At 43.2% G+C, this 19,564-nt stretch overlaps 4 protein-coding genes across 4 annotated transcripts; all 4 read left to right on the top strand.

Moving 5' to 3' along the window:
* The first annotated feature begins 865 nt into the window (after positions 1-865).
* Positions 866-2,811, top strand: LOC109487330 (probable N-acetyltransferase 16). The gene is made up of 3 exons (XM_019791309.1): positions 866-1,120; positions 1,287-1,523; positions 2,068-2,811. Exons 1-3 carry the CDS (start codon positions 1,001-1,003, stop codon positions 2,608-2,610), a joined length of 900 nt encoding a protein of 299 aa, XP_019646868.1. The 5' UTR covers positions 866-1,000; the 3' UTR covers positions 2,611-2,811.
* Positions 2,812-6,024: 3,213 nt separating this feature from the next.
* On the top strand, positions 6,025-8,851 carry LOC109487328 (probable N-acetyltransferase 16). Its single transcript, XM_019791308.1, has 4 exons — positions 6,025-6,126; positions 6,721-6,903; positions 7,653-7,889; positions 8,196-8,851. The coding sequence occupies exons 1-4, from the start codon at positions 6,025-6,027 to the stop codon at positions 8,763-8,765; spliced, it is 1,092 nt and encodes a 363-aa protein (XP_019646867.1). The 3' UTR covers positions 8,766-8,851.
* A 1,122-nt stretch (positions 8,852-9,973) lies between these two features.
* On the top strand, positions 9,974-14,513 carry LOC109487444. The gene is made up of 7 exons (XM_019791439.1): positions 9,974-10,675; positions 10,866-10,951; positions 11,169-11,275; positions 11,452-12,246; positions 13,315-13,801; positions 13,934-14,127; positions 14,281-14,513. Exons 1-7 carry the CDS (start codon positions 9,977-9,979, stop codon positions 14,511-14,513), a joined length of 2,601 nt encoding a protein of 866 aa, XP_019646998.1. The 5' UTR covers positions 9,974-9,976.
* Positions 14,514-16,610: 2,097 nt separating this feature from the next.
* LOC109487327 (nephrocystin-3-like) lies at positions 16,611-17,978 on the top strand. Its single transcript, XM_019791306.1, has 3 exons — positions 16,611-17,436; positions 17,485-17,601; positions 17,632-17,978. The coding sequence occupies exons 1-3, from the start codon at positions 16,611-16,613 to the stop codon at positions 17,976-17,978; spliced, it is 1,290 nt and encodes a 429-aa protein (XP_019646865.1).
* Positions 17,979-19,564: the final 1,586 nt, after the last annotated feature.

The following is a 19,564-nucleotide window of genomic DNA, read 5'->3' as shown; positions in this document are numbered from 1 at the left end:
GACAATAATATTTTTGTAGATTGGGACCCGTATCAGCTCAGTGCCTCTAACTTACAGTTGTTCTCAAAGCGGGGTGTCATTATTCTTGTCGACACTAGTGAGCCAACAGCTAAGAGTTTGAGTTTTGGTGGCAGTTATATGACACCAAGGGGAAGAGTGTATCACGTAGATGTACACTGTAGAGATGTAGCTCTGTGTCAGGCTCATATCAAACACCATGTAGGCAGAGCTTGTCATGAGTACGAAGGGATGATCACGTTCTGTGTAATGTTGATTGACCCGTCCCTGAAAACCACAAGCAAAACCTTTTGTGTGGAGAAGTTGGGGCTGGTTCACCTTCCCCACGATCACAGGTACTTGTATGTCAAATTTTGGAATCCAGAATCGGATCCTAGGAAGTCACGCCTTTGAGACCACACAAGACCGTACACATGCCACGTCTCTCTCTGTACTGTACTATGAAAATTTCTAGAATGGTTGAACTATTCAGGAATAAACAACAAATGTGTCTTCAGAAGGTATGTCGGTTCATTTCGCCTCTACTGTGAAGGGAGTACTAGTATTAGGTATCAAGGTCGACAGGTCAAGGTCGGATCAGTTTCGGGTCATAGTTGAGATAAGTAGGTACGTGGAGGTGCTTGGCGTAATGGCGCTGTGGCGGAATGTTCGCCGGGGGGTGTCTGCCTACCTATGGAATGGTCAAATGAGCCTCTCTACACGGAGAGGCGTGGTAAGTCGGCGATTTCATAAATTTCGTTTTAACGAGCGACTGTCCCGACAGCGGTCGGTAGCAAAGCGATCCCGATTGTGCGACAGGGGACAGCATATTGTCAAAACAAAGAGCTCCCTCAATGGTTAAAACTATAGCTAGTTACCTTTATGACAATTAGACCAATCTACACTCAGATAATGGCTAATTAATAAACTGGTTTTGCAGGCAAACCAAGACAGTTTCCACCTGACATGCCGTGAAGCCACACACGGTGACTACGACGCCGTCATGAACATGGCGTCAGTAGACACATTCCGGGACGGGTTCGACTACCTGCCCGCCAAGTTTCACAAATGGGTGGACGACCCAGACGTCAAACTGTTAGTAGCCGAAGCTGATAACAAAATGGTATGTATGGTATGTGTTAACATTAGTAATTGTTATGTCTTAAGCTCACCAGCCTTGTAGGAATGAAGGCATATGAGCCATAGTTTTTGTTTTGTTGATTGTCCTCAGCAGAGTTTGAATCTTGTACCACTGAAGTAATTAATCTCTAAAAATATTGCCTTTGCAGCTTGGCATGTATGTGAGCATTATAACCGATGGCGGTGCAAGTCTGCTGAGCAAAACTATCCGGATAGCCCCAGAACTGCAGGGGAAGAAGTTCATGACGAAACTGGTGGTAGGACTTCATAAAGCTCTACAGCTGCGTTATCCGGGGCTGCTGCAACTGGAGCAACGTAACCTGGTGGACGTCAAGCGTCCCTACCTTAAGAAATACTTTTCGGACGTGAAGGACATCTGTTTTATAGCAAGTATCTCTTTATTTACTCACGTGCATGCATTGACACATCTACACACGCGCGCACAAACACTCGCACACACACTCTCTCCACACTCACTCACTCACTCACTCAGTCACGCACCGTACATGCACACACACACACACACACACACACACACACACACACACACACACACACACACACACACACACACACACACACACTCACACACACACTCACACACACACACACACACACACACACACACACACACACACACACACACACACACACACACACACACACACACACACACACACACACACACACACTCACACACACACACACACACACACACACACACTCACAGACGCACTCAAAATGATTTCCTTTTGTATACAATATGCTACTATACTATGAGCAATAGCCACTGATTGTGTCCATGATAACAATTCACTAATTCAGTTGCTAATGAATGGCTCACAGCTGCAATTAAGAGGTTACACACAGACTAATAACACATGACACATAACAAAGCATAACCATCATAACCATTCTTTCTAATTCCAGGATGTCATGTACTTCCAAGGCAAGTCTAACGAAGTGCTGGATAGTTTACGTTTGGAAACCAAGGACGTTCTTCCATCTCCTCCACACCCACCAGTGGTGCCCTACCAACCTTCCGACATGGCGCGGCTGGCAAGGCCAGAGTTCTCCAAGCAGATCCTAGTTGACAATAATATTTTTGTAGATTGGGACCCGTATCAGCTCAGAGCCTCTAACTTACACTTGTTCTCAAAGCGGGGTGTCATTATTCTTGTCGACACTAGTGAGCCAACAGCTAAGAGTTTGAGTTTTGGTGGCAGTTATATGGCACCAAGGGGAAGAGTGTACCACGTAGATGTACACTGTAGAGATGTAGCTCTGTGTCAGGCTCATATCAAACACCATGTAGGCAGAGCTTGTCATGAGTACGAAGGGATGATCAAGTTCTGTGTAATGCTGATTGACCCGTCCCTGAAAACCACAAGCAAAACCCTTTGTGTGGAGAGGTTGGGCTTGGTTTACCTTCCCCACGACCACAGGTACTTGTATTTCACATTTAGTGTATGATGCCAGTTCTGTCGGATGGATCCTAGCAAGTCACGCCATAATTTGAAGATGCCGAGAGACCATGGGTATAGTTTGTTACATCATCTTTTTAGACAACCTGCCCCAACTGCATGATGCATCATAGAGCAAGAATAAAGGATTATTTGTTTTAATATGTTCTGTACTAATTACTCTTACCACTTTTCATGATGATGACTTAGATATGACAACACAATGATATTTTTTTCTGAACTTTATATAATATATTGACCCAAAATAAGTTGAGGCGACTCGCCTCGACACCGAAGACTATATTGCACCGTCAGGCTAGAAAAAAATGACAATTTGTCGTTATAGCCCCCCTCCCCCATTCAAGCCCTCTTTCAATGCCCTTGGATATTTTTCGACTTTACCCGGAAAGTTTGAGCATGCTCAAAAGATTCACAGGTGGCCGGAAGTTGGCCGGGTTCAAGAATGGGTACAACTTTTTTGTAATGTGGTAAAAATTTCAAGAAATCGTTCAAATATCCAGGAATAAACAACAAATGTGCTTTCAGACGGCATTCGGGTTCATTTCAACTCTACTGTGAAGGGGGTATTAGGTATCAAGGTCACTAAGGGATCAGTTTCACCTATCGGTTCCGGGTCAGAGTTGAGATAAGTAGGTACGCGGAAGTGCTTGGCGGAATGGCGCTGTGGCGGAATGTTCGCCTGGGGGTGTCTGCCTACCTACGACACCGTAAGATGGAACTCTCTCCACGCCAGCACGACTACGCATGGAGAGACATGGTAAGTCGGTAATTTTACTGAATATCGTTATAATGAGTGACTGTTCACGTAATGTTACCGCGGTCATCATGGTAAGATTGTAAACACAAGTGTAGTGTCAGCCGGGATTGTCACTACGGTAGTTTTCTTAATATCTGAATTGGTCTATGTGACGGCTGAACGAAACGCAACAAAGCACAACACAGCATAGCACATCACCGCCTACACTGTCATAACCGTCATGGTATAACTTCGGGTCGACACTAGTTTATATGGAAAAACCCCTGACACACATTCAGGACATTCCTTCGACTTTGATACCGCCGCCCCCCTCAACACACATAAGATCATATAATGCTGCCTGGGATCAGCTACAGTTCGCTCCCCTTATCGCAAGCAAGCAGAATATGACTTTCTCGACTATAATTTTTCAAAATTTATACGAAATATTTATTTGGATTTACATTTCATTTATTGATATAACCTCCGTTTTAATTTAAGAGCACCTTTTAGCCAAATTATCTTCTAATCTATGCTATCTGTTATGTTGTATTTTCTAATCTGTGCAACTTAACGGTAATGATGGTTAAATTGGTTTACAGGCGAACCAAGACAGCCTCCACCTGACTTACCGTGAAGCCAGGCACAGTGACTACGACGCCGTCATGAACATTATAAGCGTCAGTAGACACATTCCGGGACGGGTTCGACTACCTGCCCGCCAAGTTTCACCAATGGGTGGACGACCCGGAAGCCATAATGTTAGTAGCCGAAGCTGACGACAAAGTGGTACGTAATTGTCATCTTTTCTCTTAGTATGAAAAGGAATTATATTCGTAATCAAAATTTAGCCACTGTGTGTTACTACCTTTGTCAGTGTATAGGTTATGGACGTAAACGTATTGAAATCAGTACATAATTTGTATAATTTATGATTAAACGCTAGTATTGCTTTCTTTGTTAAGATAAGACTGTCATAGGAGGAGAATAGGATCAAGTCTTATTTACATAATGAAGAGGAAGCATAATAAGAAACATTAACAGTTCGTCAGTTGCAAATGTTAAATCATCTGGCGAGTGTATGAGGTCGTAGACTTTCTTTCTTTCTTATTATATTATACATCTGAAATAATTTCTGACAATGTTGCCTTTGCAGCTTGGCGTGAATGTGACGGAGGTGCAAGTCTCTTGTGGAAAACCAGTCGGATAGCCTCGGAACTGCGGGGAAAGAAATTCTACGCGAAAATTATGGGAGAATTTGATAAAACGCTGATGATTCTACATCCAGGGCTGCTGCAACTGGAGCGACATGGAACGGCGAATGCCAACCGCCCCTACCTTTTGAACTACTTTTCGAACAGGAAGGAGATTTGTTTGTTAGTAAGTGTCCCTTTATTTTTACCTCGATAGTCTGTCTCGATGTGGACCAATATATTCATAACTCACTCACATTCATAACTCACTCACATTATGACTTTTGTGTGCACATATATAGGCACAGACAAACACACAAATGAGCCCACATACATACACAAATGCATGGAACACTTGCAAGATGCATTTGGACACGATGTATTTTGAAAATGAGCACTTAACTTACAGCCTTAACCGTCCTTTCTAATTGCAGGATGTCATGTACTTTCAAGGCAAGTCTAACGAAGTCCTGGATAGTTTGGAAACCAAGGATGTTCTTCCATCCCCTCCACACCCACCAGTAGTGCCCTACCAACCTTCCGACATGGCGCGGATGACAAGGCCAGAGTTCTCACAGCAAATCCTGGTGGACAATTTTGTATTTGTAGATTTGGTCAGGTATCAGCTCAGTGTCTCTAACTTACATTTGTTCTCAAAGCGGGGTGTCATTATTCTCGTGGACACTATTGAACCAACAGCTAAGAGTTTGAGTTCTGGTGGCAGTTATATGACACCAAGGGGAAGATTGTATCACGTAGATGTACACTGTAGAGATGTAGCTCTGTGTCAGGCTCATATCAAACACCATGTAGGCAAAGCTTGCCATGAGTACGAAGGGCTGATCACGTTCTGTGTAATGTTGATTGACCCGTCCCTGAAAACCACAAGTAAAACATTTTGTGTGAAGAGGTTGGGCCTTGTTCACCTTCCCACGATCACAGGTACTTGTATGTATCTCAAATTTTGGAGTCCAGAATCGGATCCTAGCCAGTCACGCCTTTGAAAGACCACAAGACCGTAGACATGCCACACGCATGAGAGTGATTTCCCACACATTTAAGCTTTATAATAAAAACTACAGCATTTGAGATATATGCATTGCATATATTTGGAAAAGATATACCATCAGGAAGGCGAACCCATGTGCTTCAGTGTGATCAAACTGACGATGTTAAAATGGTTTGTAGTAGATATTTTTTAAGTAACTCAATTAAGGTTACGCAAAGGTTTGCACAACTCTTCTAATGTAGTAAAATGTCTAGAAATTGTTCAAATATCCAGGAATAAACAACAAGGTGCATTCAGACGGCAGACGGACATATAACTACTGACGGCATTCTGGTTCATTTTGCCTCTCCCTGTGAAGGGGGTATTAGGTATCAAGGTCTAAAGGCCACTGAGGGATCAGTTTCACCTACCGGTTCCGGGTCAGAGTTGAGATGTTAAAGTAGGTACGCGGAAGTGCTTGGCGGAATGGCGCTGTGGCGGAATGTTCGCTTTGGCGTGTCGGCCTACCTACGAAATCGTACGATTAAACTCTCTCCACGCCAGCGTGACTACGCATGGAGAGACATGGTAAGTCGGTAATTTTACTGAATATCGTTATAATGAGTGACTGTTCACGTAATGTTACCGCGGTCATCATGGTAAGATTGTAAACGTTAACACAAGTGTAGTGTCAGTGGATTGTCACTACGGTAGGTCTCTGAATATCTGAATTGGTCTATGTGACGGCTGAACGAAACGCAACAAAGCACAACACAGCATAGCACATCACCGCCTACACTGTCATAACCGTCATGGTATAACTTCGGGTCGACACTAGTTTATATGGAAAAACCCCTGACACACATTCAGGACATTCCTTCGACTTTGATACCGCCGCCCCCCTCAACACACATAAGATCATATAATGCTGCCTGGGATCAGCTACATGTTCGCTCCCCTTAATATCGCTAGCAAGCAGAATATGACTTTCTCGACTATAATGTTTCAAAATTTATACGAAATATTTATTTGGATTTACATTTATGATCATTTATTGATATAACCTCCGTTTTAATTTAAGAGCACCTTTTAGCCAAATTATCTTCTAATCTATGCTATCTGTTATGTTGTATTTTCTAATCTGTGCAACTTAACGGTAATGATGGTTAAATTGGTTTACAGGCGAACCAAGACAGCCTCCACCTGACTTACCGTGAAGCCAGGCACAGTGACTACGACGCCGTCATGAACATAGCGTCAGTAGACACATTCCGGGACGGGTTCGACTACCTGCCCGCCAAGTTTCACCAATGGGTGGACGACCCGGAAGCCATAATGTTAGTAGCCGAAGCCGAGGACAAAGTGGTACGTAATTGTCAATTTTTCTCTTAAAATAAAAAGGAATTATATTCGTAATTAAAATCTATCTACTGTACCATTTTTGTCACTGTAAAGGGTATGAACGTAAACTTATTCATGTCAGGGCATAATTTATTATTAAACGCTAGAATAGCTGTCATAGAGGGAGAATAGGATCAACTGATGTAATTCATACAAATGAGTGTCTTATTTACATAATGAAGAGGAAGCATAATATTAAGAAACATTAACAACTCGTCAGTCGTAAATGTTAAATCATCTGGCGAGTGTATGAGGTCGTAGATCTCTTGTTTTTCTTCAAAGAAGTGTTTGGATATTATACATCTGAAGTAATTTCTGACAATCATGAAAGTTCATCCGTGTTGGTAGTTACATGTTTAAGTTAAAACTTTTGGTCCAACACAAAAAAAGTTTTCTCACCTAGAGCTTTCAACCAGTCACTCTGGTCTTCCTCAGTAGACTGACCTAGTGAAGCTTGTCACGTGCCTTCTTTGAAGTGTGACGTCAACACTGGGTCAAAGGTATCTAGTACCGCGACGGGGACCGACATCGTCTACCAGATACCTTTGACCCAGGTTTGACGTCACACTTCAAAGAAGCCAGTTGACAAGCTTCACTGGGTCAGTCTACTGAGAAAGACCAGAGTGACTGGTCGAAAACTCTAGGTGAGAGACCTTTTTTGTGTTGGAAGTTTTAACTTTAAAACATAATTTCTGACAATGTTGCCTTTGCAGCTTGGCGTGAATGTGTGCATTATAACTGACGGTGGTGCAAGTCTATTGAGCAAAACCAGCCGGATAGCCTCAGAACTGCGGGGGAAGAAATTCTACGCGAAAGTTATGGAAGAATTTGATAAAACGCTGATGATTCTAAATCCGGGGCTGCTGCAACTAGAGCGACATGGAACGGCGAATGTTGACCGCCCCTACCTTTTGAAATACTTTTCGAACAGGAAGGATATTTGTTTGTTAGTAAGTATCCCTTCTTTTGTCTTGACAGTCTGTTTGAACAAAGATTCTTAAGTTACGAAGCCTTGAATAAACCAGCACTGGAGGTACTTGATAATGTGTTGAATGTAGTAGAGAACAGAGTACATGTATATACAGTTATGGCGTATGCTCGCGTATGATGTATGTGTGCACACATATTATATAGGCACAGACAAATACGCAAATGACCCCACTCACAACGCATAACACAATTGCAAGATGCATATGGATAAGTATTTGGAAAATGTGAAATTAACTTACAGCCTTAACCATCCTTTCTAATTCCAGGATGTCATGTACTTCCAAGGCACGTCTAACGAAGTCCTGGATAGTTTGGAAACCAAGGATGTTCTTCCATCTTCTCCACACCCACCAGTAGTGCCCTACCAACCTTCCGACATGGCGCGGCTGGCAAGGCCAGAGTTTTCACAGCAAATTCTGGTGGACAATTTTGTATTTGTAGATTGGGACAAGTATCAGCTCAGTGCCTCTAACTTACATTTGTTCTCAAAGCGGGGTGTCATCATTGTCGTGGACACTATTGAGCCAACAGCTAAGAGTTTGAGTTTTGGTGGCAGTTACATGACACCAAGGGGAAGAGTGTACCACGTAGATGTACACTGTAGAGATGTAGCTCTGTGTCAGGCTCATATCAAACACCATGTAGGCAGAGCTTGTCATGAGTACGAAGGGATGATCACGTTCTGTGTAATGTTGATTGACCCGTGCCTGAAAACCACAAGCAAAACCTTTTGTGTGGAGAGTTTGAAGTTGGTTCACCTTCCCCGCGATCACAGGTATGTGTGTTTTAGCTTTATGGAGCGAGTTCGTTCGGAGCCTGGCAAGCCACGCCTTTGAAATACAACAAGACCTTCATACATAGCAATTTCAACTTTTGCCAACAGATAAACTGTCGACTTAGTCACTTAAGGTTACCCAAGTGAAAGCATGTAGAGGTTTATTTATTTTTTACACCATCTTTTAGACAACCTAGCCAAACTACATGTACGTGAACCTGGAAGACAAGAATAAAGTATTATTGTTTTTATTAACATGTTAAATGTTTTGAGTTATTCTTACATTTCTTTTTCGCACCGTTCAGTCAATAGTCCAAAATTAAGGGACCCCTCCCTTTTCAAACATCCTGGCACGACATATAGGGTGCAGGTACACCTGTTGGGGGCTTCCGCCTTCATAAGAGAAAAAATAGATCCAGACCTGTCACCTGTGTTGTATCTAGAACCGCGATTTATCCAGGACCATCCTCAGACCATCCTTCTGGACAGTTCATGAGTATCCAGAACCGTGCCTCAGGCAAACCTACGCCCCTGGATACGCAGCATCACTGCCAAGAAAAGCGCTAGGTAAATATGGATTCTTTCTCACCCCCGTTGATGAATGGAATCTTCCAAGGGGAATCCCCTTCCCTAATTACTACGCCACATAAAGGGGAGTCACGTCGGGGATTTCCGCGTTCGCTGGTGCCAGTCGCGAACTGAGATCTAGACCAACAGTGTTATATCCAGCGGGAGTTAAAAGGTAAGATTTTACATGAAACCTTTACCATAAACATCACAACATTCTAGCGGTCAAACCCGAACGCACCTTGTACCAGTACCAGTGGGGAAAAAGTCGACGTAACATGAATGTGTTGCGTCGCGTACGTACGTAGCCTAACCTCCTTGCCTAACTCGCCCCCCCCCCCACCTTCCAAAATATGACGTCGTCTCCTATCCTGTTTGCTATACATACACACAAATATATACATTCATATGTATATATATATATATAGAATGTGCTGAATATATACATATATATTCAGCACATCCATGATCCGTACCATTCTTATTTCCTTTCAGATCAAGGAACCCTAGTACGTTTGTAGTGTGAGCTTAGTTCCAATATTTTGCATTGCTATTATGCACCATACGTTAGTAAGTTCATCGGTATCATGAAAGATTTAAAAACAGTGTGAGGACACAAAGAACTCTATATCGCACTTGACACAGGGCAGGGAAGATCAAAGAACAGATTGTGATTTTATAAGCAAAGAAATCCTTGGAACAAACATGTCACACACTGAGCTGTCTGCAGTGGTGGACGGATTTAGGGAACTAGATCTTATCTTTCAAAGTGGTTCTGATCTGGACGTTGTAGAGAGGGGATACGCACGGAAGTTGGTTCACGCCATCAGTAGCCAAAATGTAGTCATTGAGTGTGAAGCCTTAAAAGGTCTGGGAGATCTGTACCTGCACAAAGCAAAGAAGAACCATGGTAAAGTAGAGAACTTCCACAAGGCTTGCTCGTTGTACACAGAACTCTTACGATATTACACTAGTCGTGAGGAGAAGCAAGTTGTACAACATCGCATAAGATATGCAGAGAAGTGCACGAAACTGAGCCATTATGAAGAGACTGCAAAATCATCTGCAACAAATTCAGGCAATACCCTATTGGCTGTGTCAATGACGCTTCACGAAGTGAAAACCAAGGTAAAAGGATATGGTACGGTCACATTGATTGAGGGTTATACAGATACGTTAGTGAAAGCGATCGTGGAACGAAACAAACGCCTGCAAATAGAGTCGTTGAAGAGCCTGGGAGATGTGTACCTGGAGAAGGGAAGGGTTGGTAAGGACGAGACAGCGTTCACGGAATCAGCTGGTCTGTACCGAGCGGCGCTGGACCGCTGTGAAGATTCTGACGACAGAGAAACGCTACTACACCGCATCAAGTACACGGAGAAAGTCAAGGGAAAAGAATACAAGGTTAGAAAGTGCAAATCATTTTCGATCATATGACAAATTATCAACCAATGTACTTCTCGTAATGCATGTACAGGATATACGATTTACAGTTGGAAATATATGGTTTAAATCCTACGTTTTCTTGCTTGCAATGAGAGTGTTTCTGCGAATATAAACCAAAGTTTGCATCTTCATAATATCTTCATCACAGAAGGCAGTAAAACGTCTAGACAGGGGACTACTATGGAACAAGAAAATTGAAAACAGCAGTGAAGAGGCACAGAAAGTCACCGACAGGTAGGTTGTGTGTGCTGTTTTCTTCAGTATGCACAAAGTTAGATTTGATTTGATTTGATTTATTTATTATGCACAGACAAAGTTAGACTGATACTCAGTCCAGTCATGGGTACAATTCAAAACTCACCACATGTACAGGTTAACATTACATTACTCTTACAGCATCACTATCCAGGCAATAATAATAAGGTCATTAATTGTGACCCATTCTCTGCAGTGAGTACAAGGACCACATACAGAAGGGCTGCAAAGCCATGCAGACAGGGGGCCTGGACACGGCAGAACGACACTTTGCAGCTGCGCTCAAGGTCGTCCATTTGAATGGTGAGTTTTTAGTGTACATATCACAAGAAGACAGGCTTCATATTTAGTAAAGTCAAGTAAAAAACGTTTTGTTTGTGCACCACACACTTCATCTATTTAATTGGAAAAGGAGAATAGTATCTTTCTAGAGTTACTCAAGATCACCATCTATGGAAAGTAACTGTCGTTTGGTACAGTTTCAAATGCAGATCAGCGCTGGAAAGAAACAGAGGCCCTGTGCAAGTTGAGCGATGTCTACCTGAGCAGAGGTGAGCAGTCAAAAGACGGAGGTGATTTCACCAAGGCTGCAGCGCTCAGTAACGCAGCACTGGTGAGATCAAAGGCAGAAGACAGAGACGGCATCGAACAGACAATCCAGGAAATAACACACTCATTTGTTAAGCATGTCCTGAGTATCGAACAAATGGTACCCATTGATGATGTGGAAAAACACAAAGCGATGTTAGTAGAATGCCGGGGCTATGTAGAAGAAGAGCTCAAAAGAATTGAGCAACAGATAGATCCTTATAGTCTTGATGACAACGACCCAAAGATCAGGGAAGTAGAGGAAAAACGAGTGGACGCAAACAAAGACCTGTTTGACACCATTGTTCATCAGCGAAGAACATTCATAGCTGGCCTTGTAGATGAGTGTATAGAGGTAATGGGTCCCCCTCCCTGTAAGTACGCCATGATAGGACTAGGCTCACAAGCCATAGGTTTGGTAACACCATACTCCGATCTGGAGTTTGCTATCTTGATAGAGAAGGAATTAGAAACCAATGTCGAGTATTTTTCCAATCTCACGCACTATCTTCATCTGAAAGTGATCAATCTTGGGGAAACCATTCTCCCGGCCATGGCCATCAAGTCTCTCAATGACTTTGAGTCAGATAACGAGCTAGACAACTGGTTCTACGACTCAGCAACACCACGTGGTTTTTCGTTCGATGGAGCCATGCCACATGCTTGTAAAACGCCACTTGGAAGAGGTAAAACATGCCTGCTGATCCGCACACCACGTGACATGGCCAGAGTTCTAGAAGACGACGTTACGCTCCACCTAAAGAAAGGCTACCACCTAGCGAGTGTCTTGGGAAATGTCTCCTTGATTACTGGAGAGCAAAACTTGGTGGATGAATACACCGCTGCATGGGATCAGGAACGTACGAAAACTGGAAGTGACATTGCCAGGCTAATAGCAAACACAATGTTAAAGGAAAACATCCACGCATTTCAAAGACAGCAACTGAGTGTCCGACTGTTGGATGTAAAGAAAGAAATGTACCGTTTTTCAAGCCTTGCAGTGTCTTGCTGGGCGCTACTTTGTGACATTCAACCGACCTCAATCTGGGAGACTATCCAGAAAATGCACAATAGAGGAGCCATCAATGACGAGAATGCGCATCATTTAATGGTGTTGGTCAGCATCTCAGCAGAACTGAGGCTGCGGACATATATGAACAATCGTGGTCAAGTGGAAAATGTGTCAGTGTTATCATCAATGTCTAGAAATGATGACATTGAGGAGAAATCAAAGAAAATCTTTTTCTTCTCCAACATAAAACAGCTCATGAGATACTACTACACGGCCACACCTCTAAAGCGCCTTGCTTCGCAAATCAACAATCGTCATCCACTGGAAGAGCCGTCTATTCTATTTGACAACTCTCTGATACTACAAGCAGATGTGTATCAAAGCCTGTGCAACTATAAACAATCGAAGAAATGTATTGAACAGGCGCATCAAAAAGAGCTATCAAAACATGGGAAGGGCGCGATACACCCTGACATCGCCTTGTCACTTAACAACTTGGGTGCCGCCTGGAGTTACCTTGGTGATTACAGCAAGGCCGTCAGCTATCATGAACAGGCATTGAAGATGAGGCGGAGTATCTATGGTAAGAGAATCGCACATCATGACATCGCCCAGTCACTTCACAACTTGGGCACTGCCAGGAGTGGCCTTGGTGACAATAGAAAGGCCGTCAGTTATTATGAACAGGCACTGCAGATGAAGCGGTGTATTTATGGTGAGGGCATCGCATATCCTGACTTAGCCTCGTCACTTAACAATTTGGGTGCCGCCTGGAGGGACCTTGGTGATTACAGAAAGGCCGTCAGCTATTACGAACAGGCACTAGAGATGAATCAAAGTATCTTTGGCGAGAGCGTCGCACATCCTGACATCGCCAATTCACTTAACAACTTGGGTGTCACCTGGTGTGACCTTGGTAATTACAGAAACGGCATCAGCTCCTTTGAACAATCACTACAGATGAAGCACAATATGTATGGTAAGGGCGTCGCACATCCTGACATCGCCGAGTCACTTAGCAACCTGGGTATAGCTTGGAGTGATCTTGGTGATTACAGAAAGGCCGTCAACTATCATGAACAGTCCCTACAGATGAGACAAAGTATTTTTGGTAAGGGCATCGTACATCCCGAAATTATCGGGTCACTTAATAACTTGGGTACCGTTTTGAGTCACCTTGGTGATCACAGAAAGGCCATCAGCTATTTTGAACAGTCACTACAGATGACGCGGAGTATCTATGGTAAGAGCGTCGCACATCCTGACACCGCCATGTCACTAAGCAACTTGGGTTCGGCGTTGGGAAACTTACGTCATTATGGAGAGGCCATCTGCTACTTTGAACAGTCACTACAGATGAGGCGGAGTGTCTATGGTGAAGGCATAGCACATCCTAAGATAGCCTCATCACTTAACAACCTGGGCTTTGCCTGGGGAAAACTTGGTGATTACAGAAAGGCCATCAGCTATCACGAACAGTCACTACAGATGAGGTGGAGTATCTGTGGCGAGAGTGTTACACATCCCGATATAGCCTTGTCACTAAACAACATGGGTAACGCCTGGGGGAACCTTGGTGATTACGGAAAGGCCCTCAGCTATCATGAACAGGCACTACAGATGTGGCGGAGTGTCTATAGTGAGATCACGACACACTCTGACATCAACAAGGGAAATTCTAACATCGCCTCATCATTTAAAAACTTAGGTTCTTCCTGGGGAAACCTCGGTGATCACAGAAAGGCCATCAGCTACTTTGAACAGTCCCTACAGACGGAGCGGAGCATATATGGTGAACGCACTGCACATCCCGACATCGCCCAGTCACTTCACAACTTGTATGTTGCTTGGAGTGTGCTTGGGGATCGCAGAAAGGCAGCCTTCTATTATGATCAATGGACACGTATGAAGCAGAAGATTGATACGACGTATGAACCTTGACATTGCCTGTCTTTGAAAGAACTTTGTGTGTCCCAAAATATTGTTCAGTACATGTGAAGCGGTACACTGATGCAGTTTGATTCAAAAGGGACTGAAAAGTGTGGATGTTTCTCTTTTTTCTGTTTTAAATCAGAAATAAACAGCTATATGTTACTTGTTTGGTTTACCTTTGCCGGCCTTTTTTTCTTTTGTTACAGACCATTTTGCATCTCCAATAGACTTCTAATTATCATCATTGGGTTTAGTGTGCCTGCTTCCTTATTGCTTATCAATCAGATAAGTTTTGGCCATTCTGATTCTGGCCAATCAGAATCAAATAAATTTACATACGGATAAATTTATTGGTGTTTTCGTATAGTAAACACTGTTATATACTGATTGACAGGCGTAACATCAATGAATATAAAACTACCATGAACATCTGTATCTTTATAGCCGGTATAACCGCCCTTTGATGTAACACACCATCCTTTAGCTTTTTTCAGGTACTAGATGTCGCACTTACATATTTAATGCAAAATCTTATTGAAAATATTACTGTCGTTTGATACAGTTTTAAATGCAGATCAGCGCTGGAAAGAAACAGAGTCCCTGTGCAAGTTGAGCGATGTCTACCTGAGGAGAGGGGAGCAGTCAAAAGACGGAGGGGATTTCACCAAGGCCGCAGCACTCAGTAACGCAGCACTGGTGAGATCGAAGGCAGAAGACAGAGAGGGCATCGAACAGACAGTCCAAGAAATAACCCAATCCTTTGTTAAGCACGTCCTGAGTATCGAGCAAACGGTACCCATGGATGACGTGGAGAAACACAAATCGATGTTATTAGAATGCCGGCGCTATGTAGAAGGAGAGCTCAAAAGAATTGAGAAAGAGATAGATCCCTATAGTCTTGATGACAACGACCCAAAGATTAGGGAAGTAGAGAGGAAGAGAGTGGACGCAAACAAAGACTTGTTTGACACCATTGTTCATCAGCGAAGAACATTCATAGCTGGCCTTGTAGATGAGTGTATAGAGGTAATGGGTCCCCCTCCCTGTAAGTACGCCATGATAGGACTGGGCTCACATGCCACAGGTTTGGTAACGCCATACTCTGATCTGGAGTTTGCCATCTTGATAGAGAAGGAATCAGAAACCAATGTCAAGTATTTTTCCAATCTCACGCATTACCTCCATCTGAAAGTGATCAATCTTGGGGAAACCATTCTCCCGGCCATGGCCATCAAGTCTCTCAATGACTTTGAGTCAGATAACGACCTAGACAGCTGGTTCTACGACTCAGCAACACCACGTGGTTTTTCGTTCGATGGAGCCATGCCACATGCTTGTAAAACTCCTCTAGGCAGAGGTAAAACATGCCTGCTGATCCGCACACCACGTGACATGGCCAAAGTACTAGAAGACGACGTTACACTGCATCTAAAGAAAGGCTACCACCTTGCGACTGTTTTAGGAAATGTCTCCTTAATTACTGGAGAGCAAGGCTTGGCCGATGAATACACCGCTGCACGGGATCAGCAACGTACGGAAACTGGAAGTGAAATTGCTAGGCTAATAGCAAACACTACGTTAAAGGAAAATATTCAAACATTTAAAAAGCAGGAACTGAGTGCCCGACTGCTGGATGTAAAGAAAGACATGTACCGTTTTTCAAGCCTTGCAGTGTCTTCTTGGGCACTACTTCGTGACATACCACTGACAACAATCTGGGAGACTATCCAGAAGATGCACAATAAGGGCGCCATCAATGACGAAAATGCGCATCATTTGATGGTGCTGGTCAGCATCTCAGCAGAACTGAGGCTGCGGACATATATGAACAATCGTGGTCAAGTGGAAAATATGTCAGTGTTATCATCAATGTCTACAAATGATGACATTGAGGAGAAATCAAAGAAAATCTTTTTTTTCTCCAACATAAAACAGCTCATGAGATACTACTACACGGCCACACCGCTAAAGCGCTTTGTTTCGCAAATCAGCAATCGTCAACCATTGGAAGAGCCTTGTATTCTATTTGACAACTCTCCAATACTACAGGCAGGTGTATACGGAAGTCTGTGCGACTATACACACTCAAAGAAATGTATTGAACAGATGCTCCAAAGGGAGCTGTCAAAACATGGGAAGGGCGCGATACACCTTGACATCGCCTCGTCACTTCACAGGTTGGGTATCGCCTGGAGAGACCTTGGTGATCACAGACAAGCCGTCATCTTTCTTGAACAGGCATTGCAGATGAGGCGGAGTATCCATGGTAAGAACGTCACGCATCCTGATATCGCCGGGATACTAAACAACTTGGGCTCTTCCTGGAGTCAACTTGGTGATCACAGAAAGGCCGTCAGCTATGATACCCAGGCACTACAGATGTGGCGGAGTATCTATGGTAAGAGCGTCGCACATCCGGATGTCGCCGGGATACTTAACAACTTGGGTGGCGCATTGAGTGACCTTGGTGATTACAGAAAGGCCGTCAGCTATCATGAGCTGGCACTACAGATGTGGTGGAGTATCTATGGTAAGAGCGTCGCACATCCTGACATTGCCATGTCACTTAACAACTTGGGTAACGTCTGGAGGAACCTTGGTGATTACAGAAAGGCCATCAGCTATCATGAACAGGCACTACAGATGAATCGGAATATCTATGGTAAGAGCGTCGCACATCCTGACATCGCCGTCCCACTTAACAACTTGGGTAACGACTGGAGTGACCTTGAGGATTACAGAAAGGCCGTAGCATATTATGAACAGGCATTACAAATGAAGCAGAGTATTTATGGTAGAAGCAATGCACATCCTTATATGGCCTCGTCACTAAACAACTTGGGTTCCGCCTGGAAAGAACTTGGTGATCACAGAAAGGCCGTCAGCTATTATGAACAGTCACTACAGATTAAGCGGAGTATTTATGGTAAGAGCGTCGCACATTCTTGCATCGCTTTATCACTTAACAACTTGGGTGAAGTCTGGAGGAACCTTGGTGATTACAGAAAGGCCGTCAGCTACCATGAGCAGGCACTAAAGATGGAGCGGAGTATCTATGGTAAGAGCATCGCACATCCTGACATCGCCGGGTCACTTAGTCACTTGGGTAACGCCTGGAATGGCCTAGGTGATCACAGAAGGGCCTTCAGCTGTCATCAAGAGGCACTACAGATGAGGCGGAGTATCTATGGTAAGGGCATCGCACATCCTGATATCGCCAGGTCACTTAACAACTTGGGTAACGCCTGGGGAAATTTAGGTTATTACAGAGAGGCCATTAGCTACTTTGAACGGTCACTACAGATGAGGCGGATTATCTATGGTAAGGGCACTGCTCATACCGAGATTGCCGCGTCACTTAACAAGTTGTGTGTTGCCTGGATGTTGCTTGGTGATCCCAGAAAGGCTGCCCCCTACTACTGTGATCAATTTGTGCGGATGAAGCAGATGATTGATGAGACATATAAACCCTGAAATTGCATCTCTTTGGAAGAACCTTGTGTACAAACATTGTTCAATAGCTTCACAGAAAGCAGTTAATTAAATTAAAATGAGTTCTATAAACAAAGAATCGTGAAGTATGGAGATCATTTCTTGAAAACAGAAACAGTTATGTTACTTGTTTGGTTTAACTTTATCGTCACTTTTTGTTGGTTTCACTGCCGTAGCTGGTGAGCTATCCAAAAATCCATAACAAAACAGGTCAATATGTTGATTGGCCAGAGTAGTATTAATCGACCAGTTAATGTCCTGCTACATGATCATTATTCAATCAAGTCTCTGCATTTATTTCATCGGCTACCAGACGTCGCTCTTACGCATTGAATTGTATTGGAAAAATAGTACTGCTGTGCTAGTATGATCCACTAAGTAACACTATGGACACGCAGCGAAAAGTTGGTGGTTGTAAAATTTATTATTTTGTTCAATTTCGGCTATTGAGTGATTTTTTTACATTGTAGGGCAGAGGAAATATGACGTAATAAAGATTACGTTAACCAGAAAATATATACTTTTTATTTATAGCTTTTATGGCTTCTAATCTATCTAGATGCACAGGGTAGGGTAGCATCGTCTTGAATCATGTTACGACTAAAAATCACCCTGATATGATTTATAATTTGTGTTAACCTTCGTATACGCTTTGGAGTTCTTTATTACTCTTTTACAATGTTTTCCGTACACTAGTCTATATTTTGTAAGTAAAACTACCTTTTCGTATGGAGTCCAAATATGAGGAGATGAACAATTGTGGAAAGGTCTAATGTCATCAATCTTATATCCATAAAATAGCAAGATTCTCTGTATCTGTATCGGTATAGCCGGTATAACCGCCCTTCGGCGTAACACACCAGCTCAAGATTAAGTTAAAATATATTGGGATTAAGTTAGTTTGTCCATTCAACAACGCCTTTCTTTCCAACTCCATTCTTTACAATTGCTCTTTTTTTCCTCCCTTGGACAGAACTAAAGGAAAACACCTTGAATGAAGCAACCATGTAGTAGACAAGGTCACTGAGATTCAATGACATTCTTTTATTTAAAGAGCTCCATGTTTTTAGTGACTGACATTTTTATCATATTATCTCTAACAACAAGTGTGGTATTTCTCATACAGAGTTCACCACAACACTGTCTGTGCCCTAAATGGGTGCTTGACAATTCTGTGTATAGAATGACGTCAAAGGCATGACAAAACATTGAAAGACATGTGTGCGAAGGTGACAGTGACAGTCAAAACGCTGTGCCAAGAAAAACCTTATACCGTTCTGAACCACATGCTCTTTGTATCCATATGCATGCTCGGGCTCGGTTCTGGATAGTCCACGCGTATCCAGAACTATACCTGTGACAAACCTACGTTCTTGGATACACAGAGATTATCCTGAACCGTGTCTGGTCCTAACCCTAACCCATTGGGGCATAGAACTAGATAGGTACGGTTCTGGGTACGATAGGCACTAGTACTATTCAGAACCGTACCTAGACCTAACCGTAACACATGTCGATCAAGCATAGATAGGCACGGTTCTGGATACGACAGGGACTATCTAGAGCTG

The sequence above is a fragment of the Branchiostoma belcheri genome, unplaced genomic scaffold (genome assembly GCF_001625305.1).
Source record: "Branchiostoma belcheri isolate BF01 breed outbred unplaced genomic scaffold, Haploidv18h27 scaffold88, whole genome shotgun sequence".
Lineage (NCBI taxonomy): Eukaryota > Metazoa > Chordata > Leptocardii > Amphioxiformes > Branchiostomatidae > Branchiostoma > Branchiostoma belcheri.
This window is presented reverse-complemented; position numbering and strand designations above follow the sequence as displayed.

What these genes read in the sequence shown, in the direction of transcription:
- LOC109487444 (XM_019791439.1), top strand. Translation starts at nt 9,977, where the DNA reads ATGTCACACACTGAGCTGTCTGCAGTGGTGGACGGATTTAGGGAACTA. An exon ending in TCAAGGGAAAAGAATACAAG is followed by an intron (nt 10,676 to 10,865) that starts GTTAGAAAGTGC and finishes TCTTCATCACAG; the next exon opens with AAGGCAGTAAAACGTCTAGA. An exon ending in GAACAGTCACTACAGATGAC is followed by an intron (nt 13,802 to 13,933) that starts GCGGAGTATCTA and finishes ACTACAGATGAG; the next exon opens with GCGGAGTGTCTATGGTGAAG.
- LOC109487327 (XM_019791306.1), top strand. Translation starts at nt 16,611, where the DNA reads ATGCTCCAAAGGGAGCTGTCAAAACATGGGAAGGGCGCGATACACCTT. An exon ending in GCGGAGTATTTATGGTAAGA is followed by an intron (nt 17,437 to 17,484) that starts GCGTCGCACATT and finishes ACTTGGGTGAAG; the next exon opens with TCTGGAGGAACCTTGGTGAT. An exon ending in TGACATCGCCGGGTCACTTA is followed by an intron (nt 17,602 to 17,631) that starts GTCACTTGGGTA and finishes GGAATGGCCTAG; the next exon opens with GTGATCACAGAAGGGCCTTC.
- LOC109487330 (XM_019791309.1), top strand. Translation starts at nt 1,001, where the DNA reads ATGAACATGGCGTCAGTAGACACATTCCGGGACGGGTTCGACTACCTG. An exon ending in CCGAAGCTGATAACAAAATG is followed by an intron (nt 1,121 to 1,286) that starts GTATGTATGGTA and finishes TTGCCTTTGCAG; the next exon opens with CTTGGCATGTATGTGAGCAT. An exon ending in TGAAGGACATCTGTTTTATA is followed by an intron (nt 1,524 to 2,067) that starts GCAAGTATCTCT and finishes TTCTAATTCCAG; the next exon opens with GATGTCATGTACTTCCAAGG.
- LOC109487328 (XM_019791308.1), top strand. Translation starts at nt 6,025, where the DNA reads ATGGCGCTGTGGCGGAATGTTCGCTTTGGCGTGTCGGCCTACCTACGA. An exon ending in CCGAAGCCGAGGACAAAGTG is followed by an intron (nt 6,904 to 7,652) that starts GTACGTAATTGT and finishes TTGCCTTTGCAG; the next exon opens with CTTGGCGTGAATGTGTGCAT. An exon ending in GGAAGGATATTTGTTTGTTA is followed by an intron (nt 7,890 to 8,195) that starts GTAAGTATCCCT and finishes TTCTAATTCCAG; the next exon opens with GATGTCATGTACTTCCAAGG.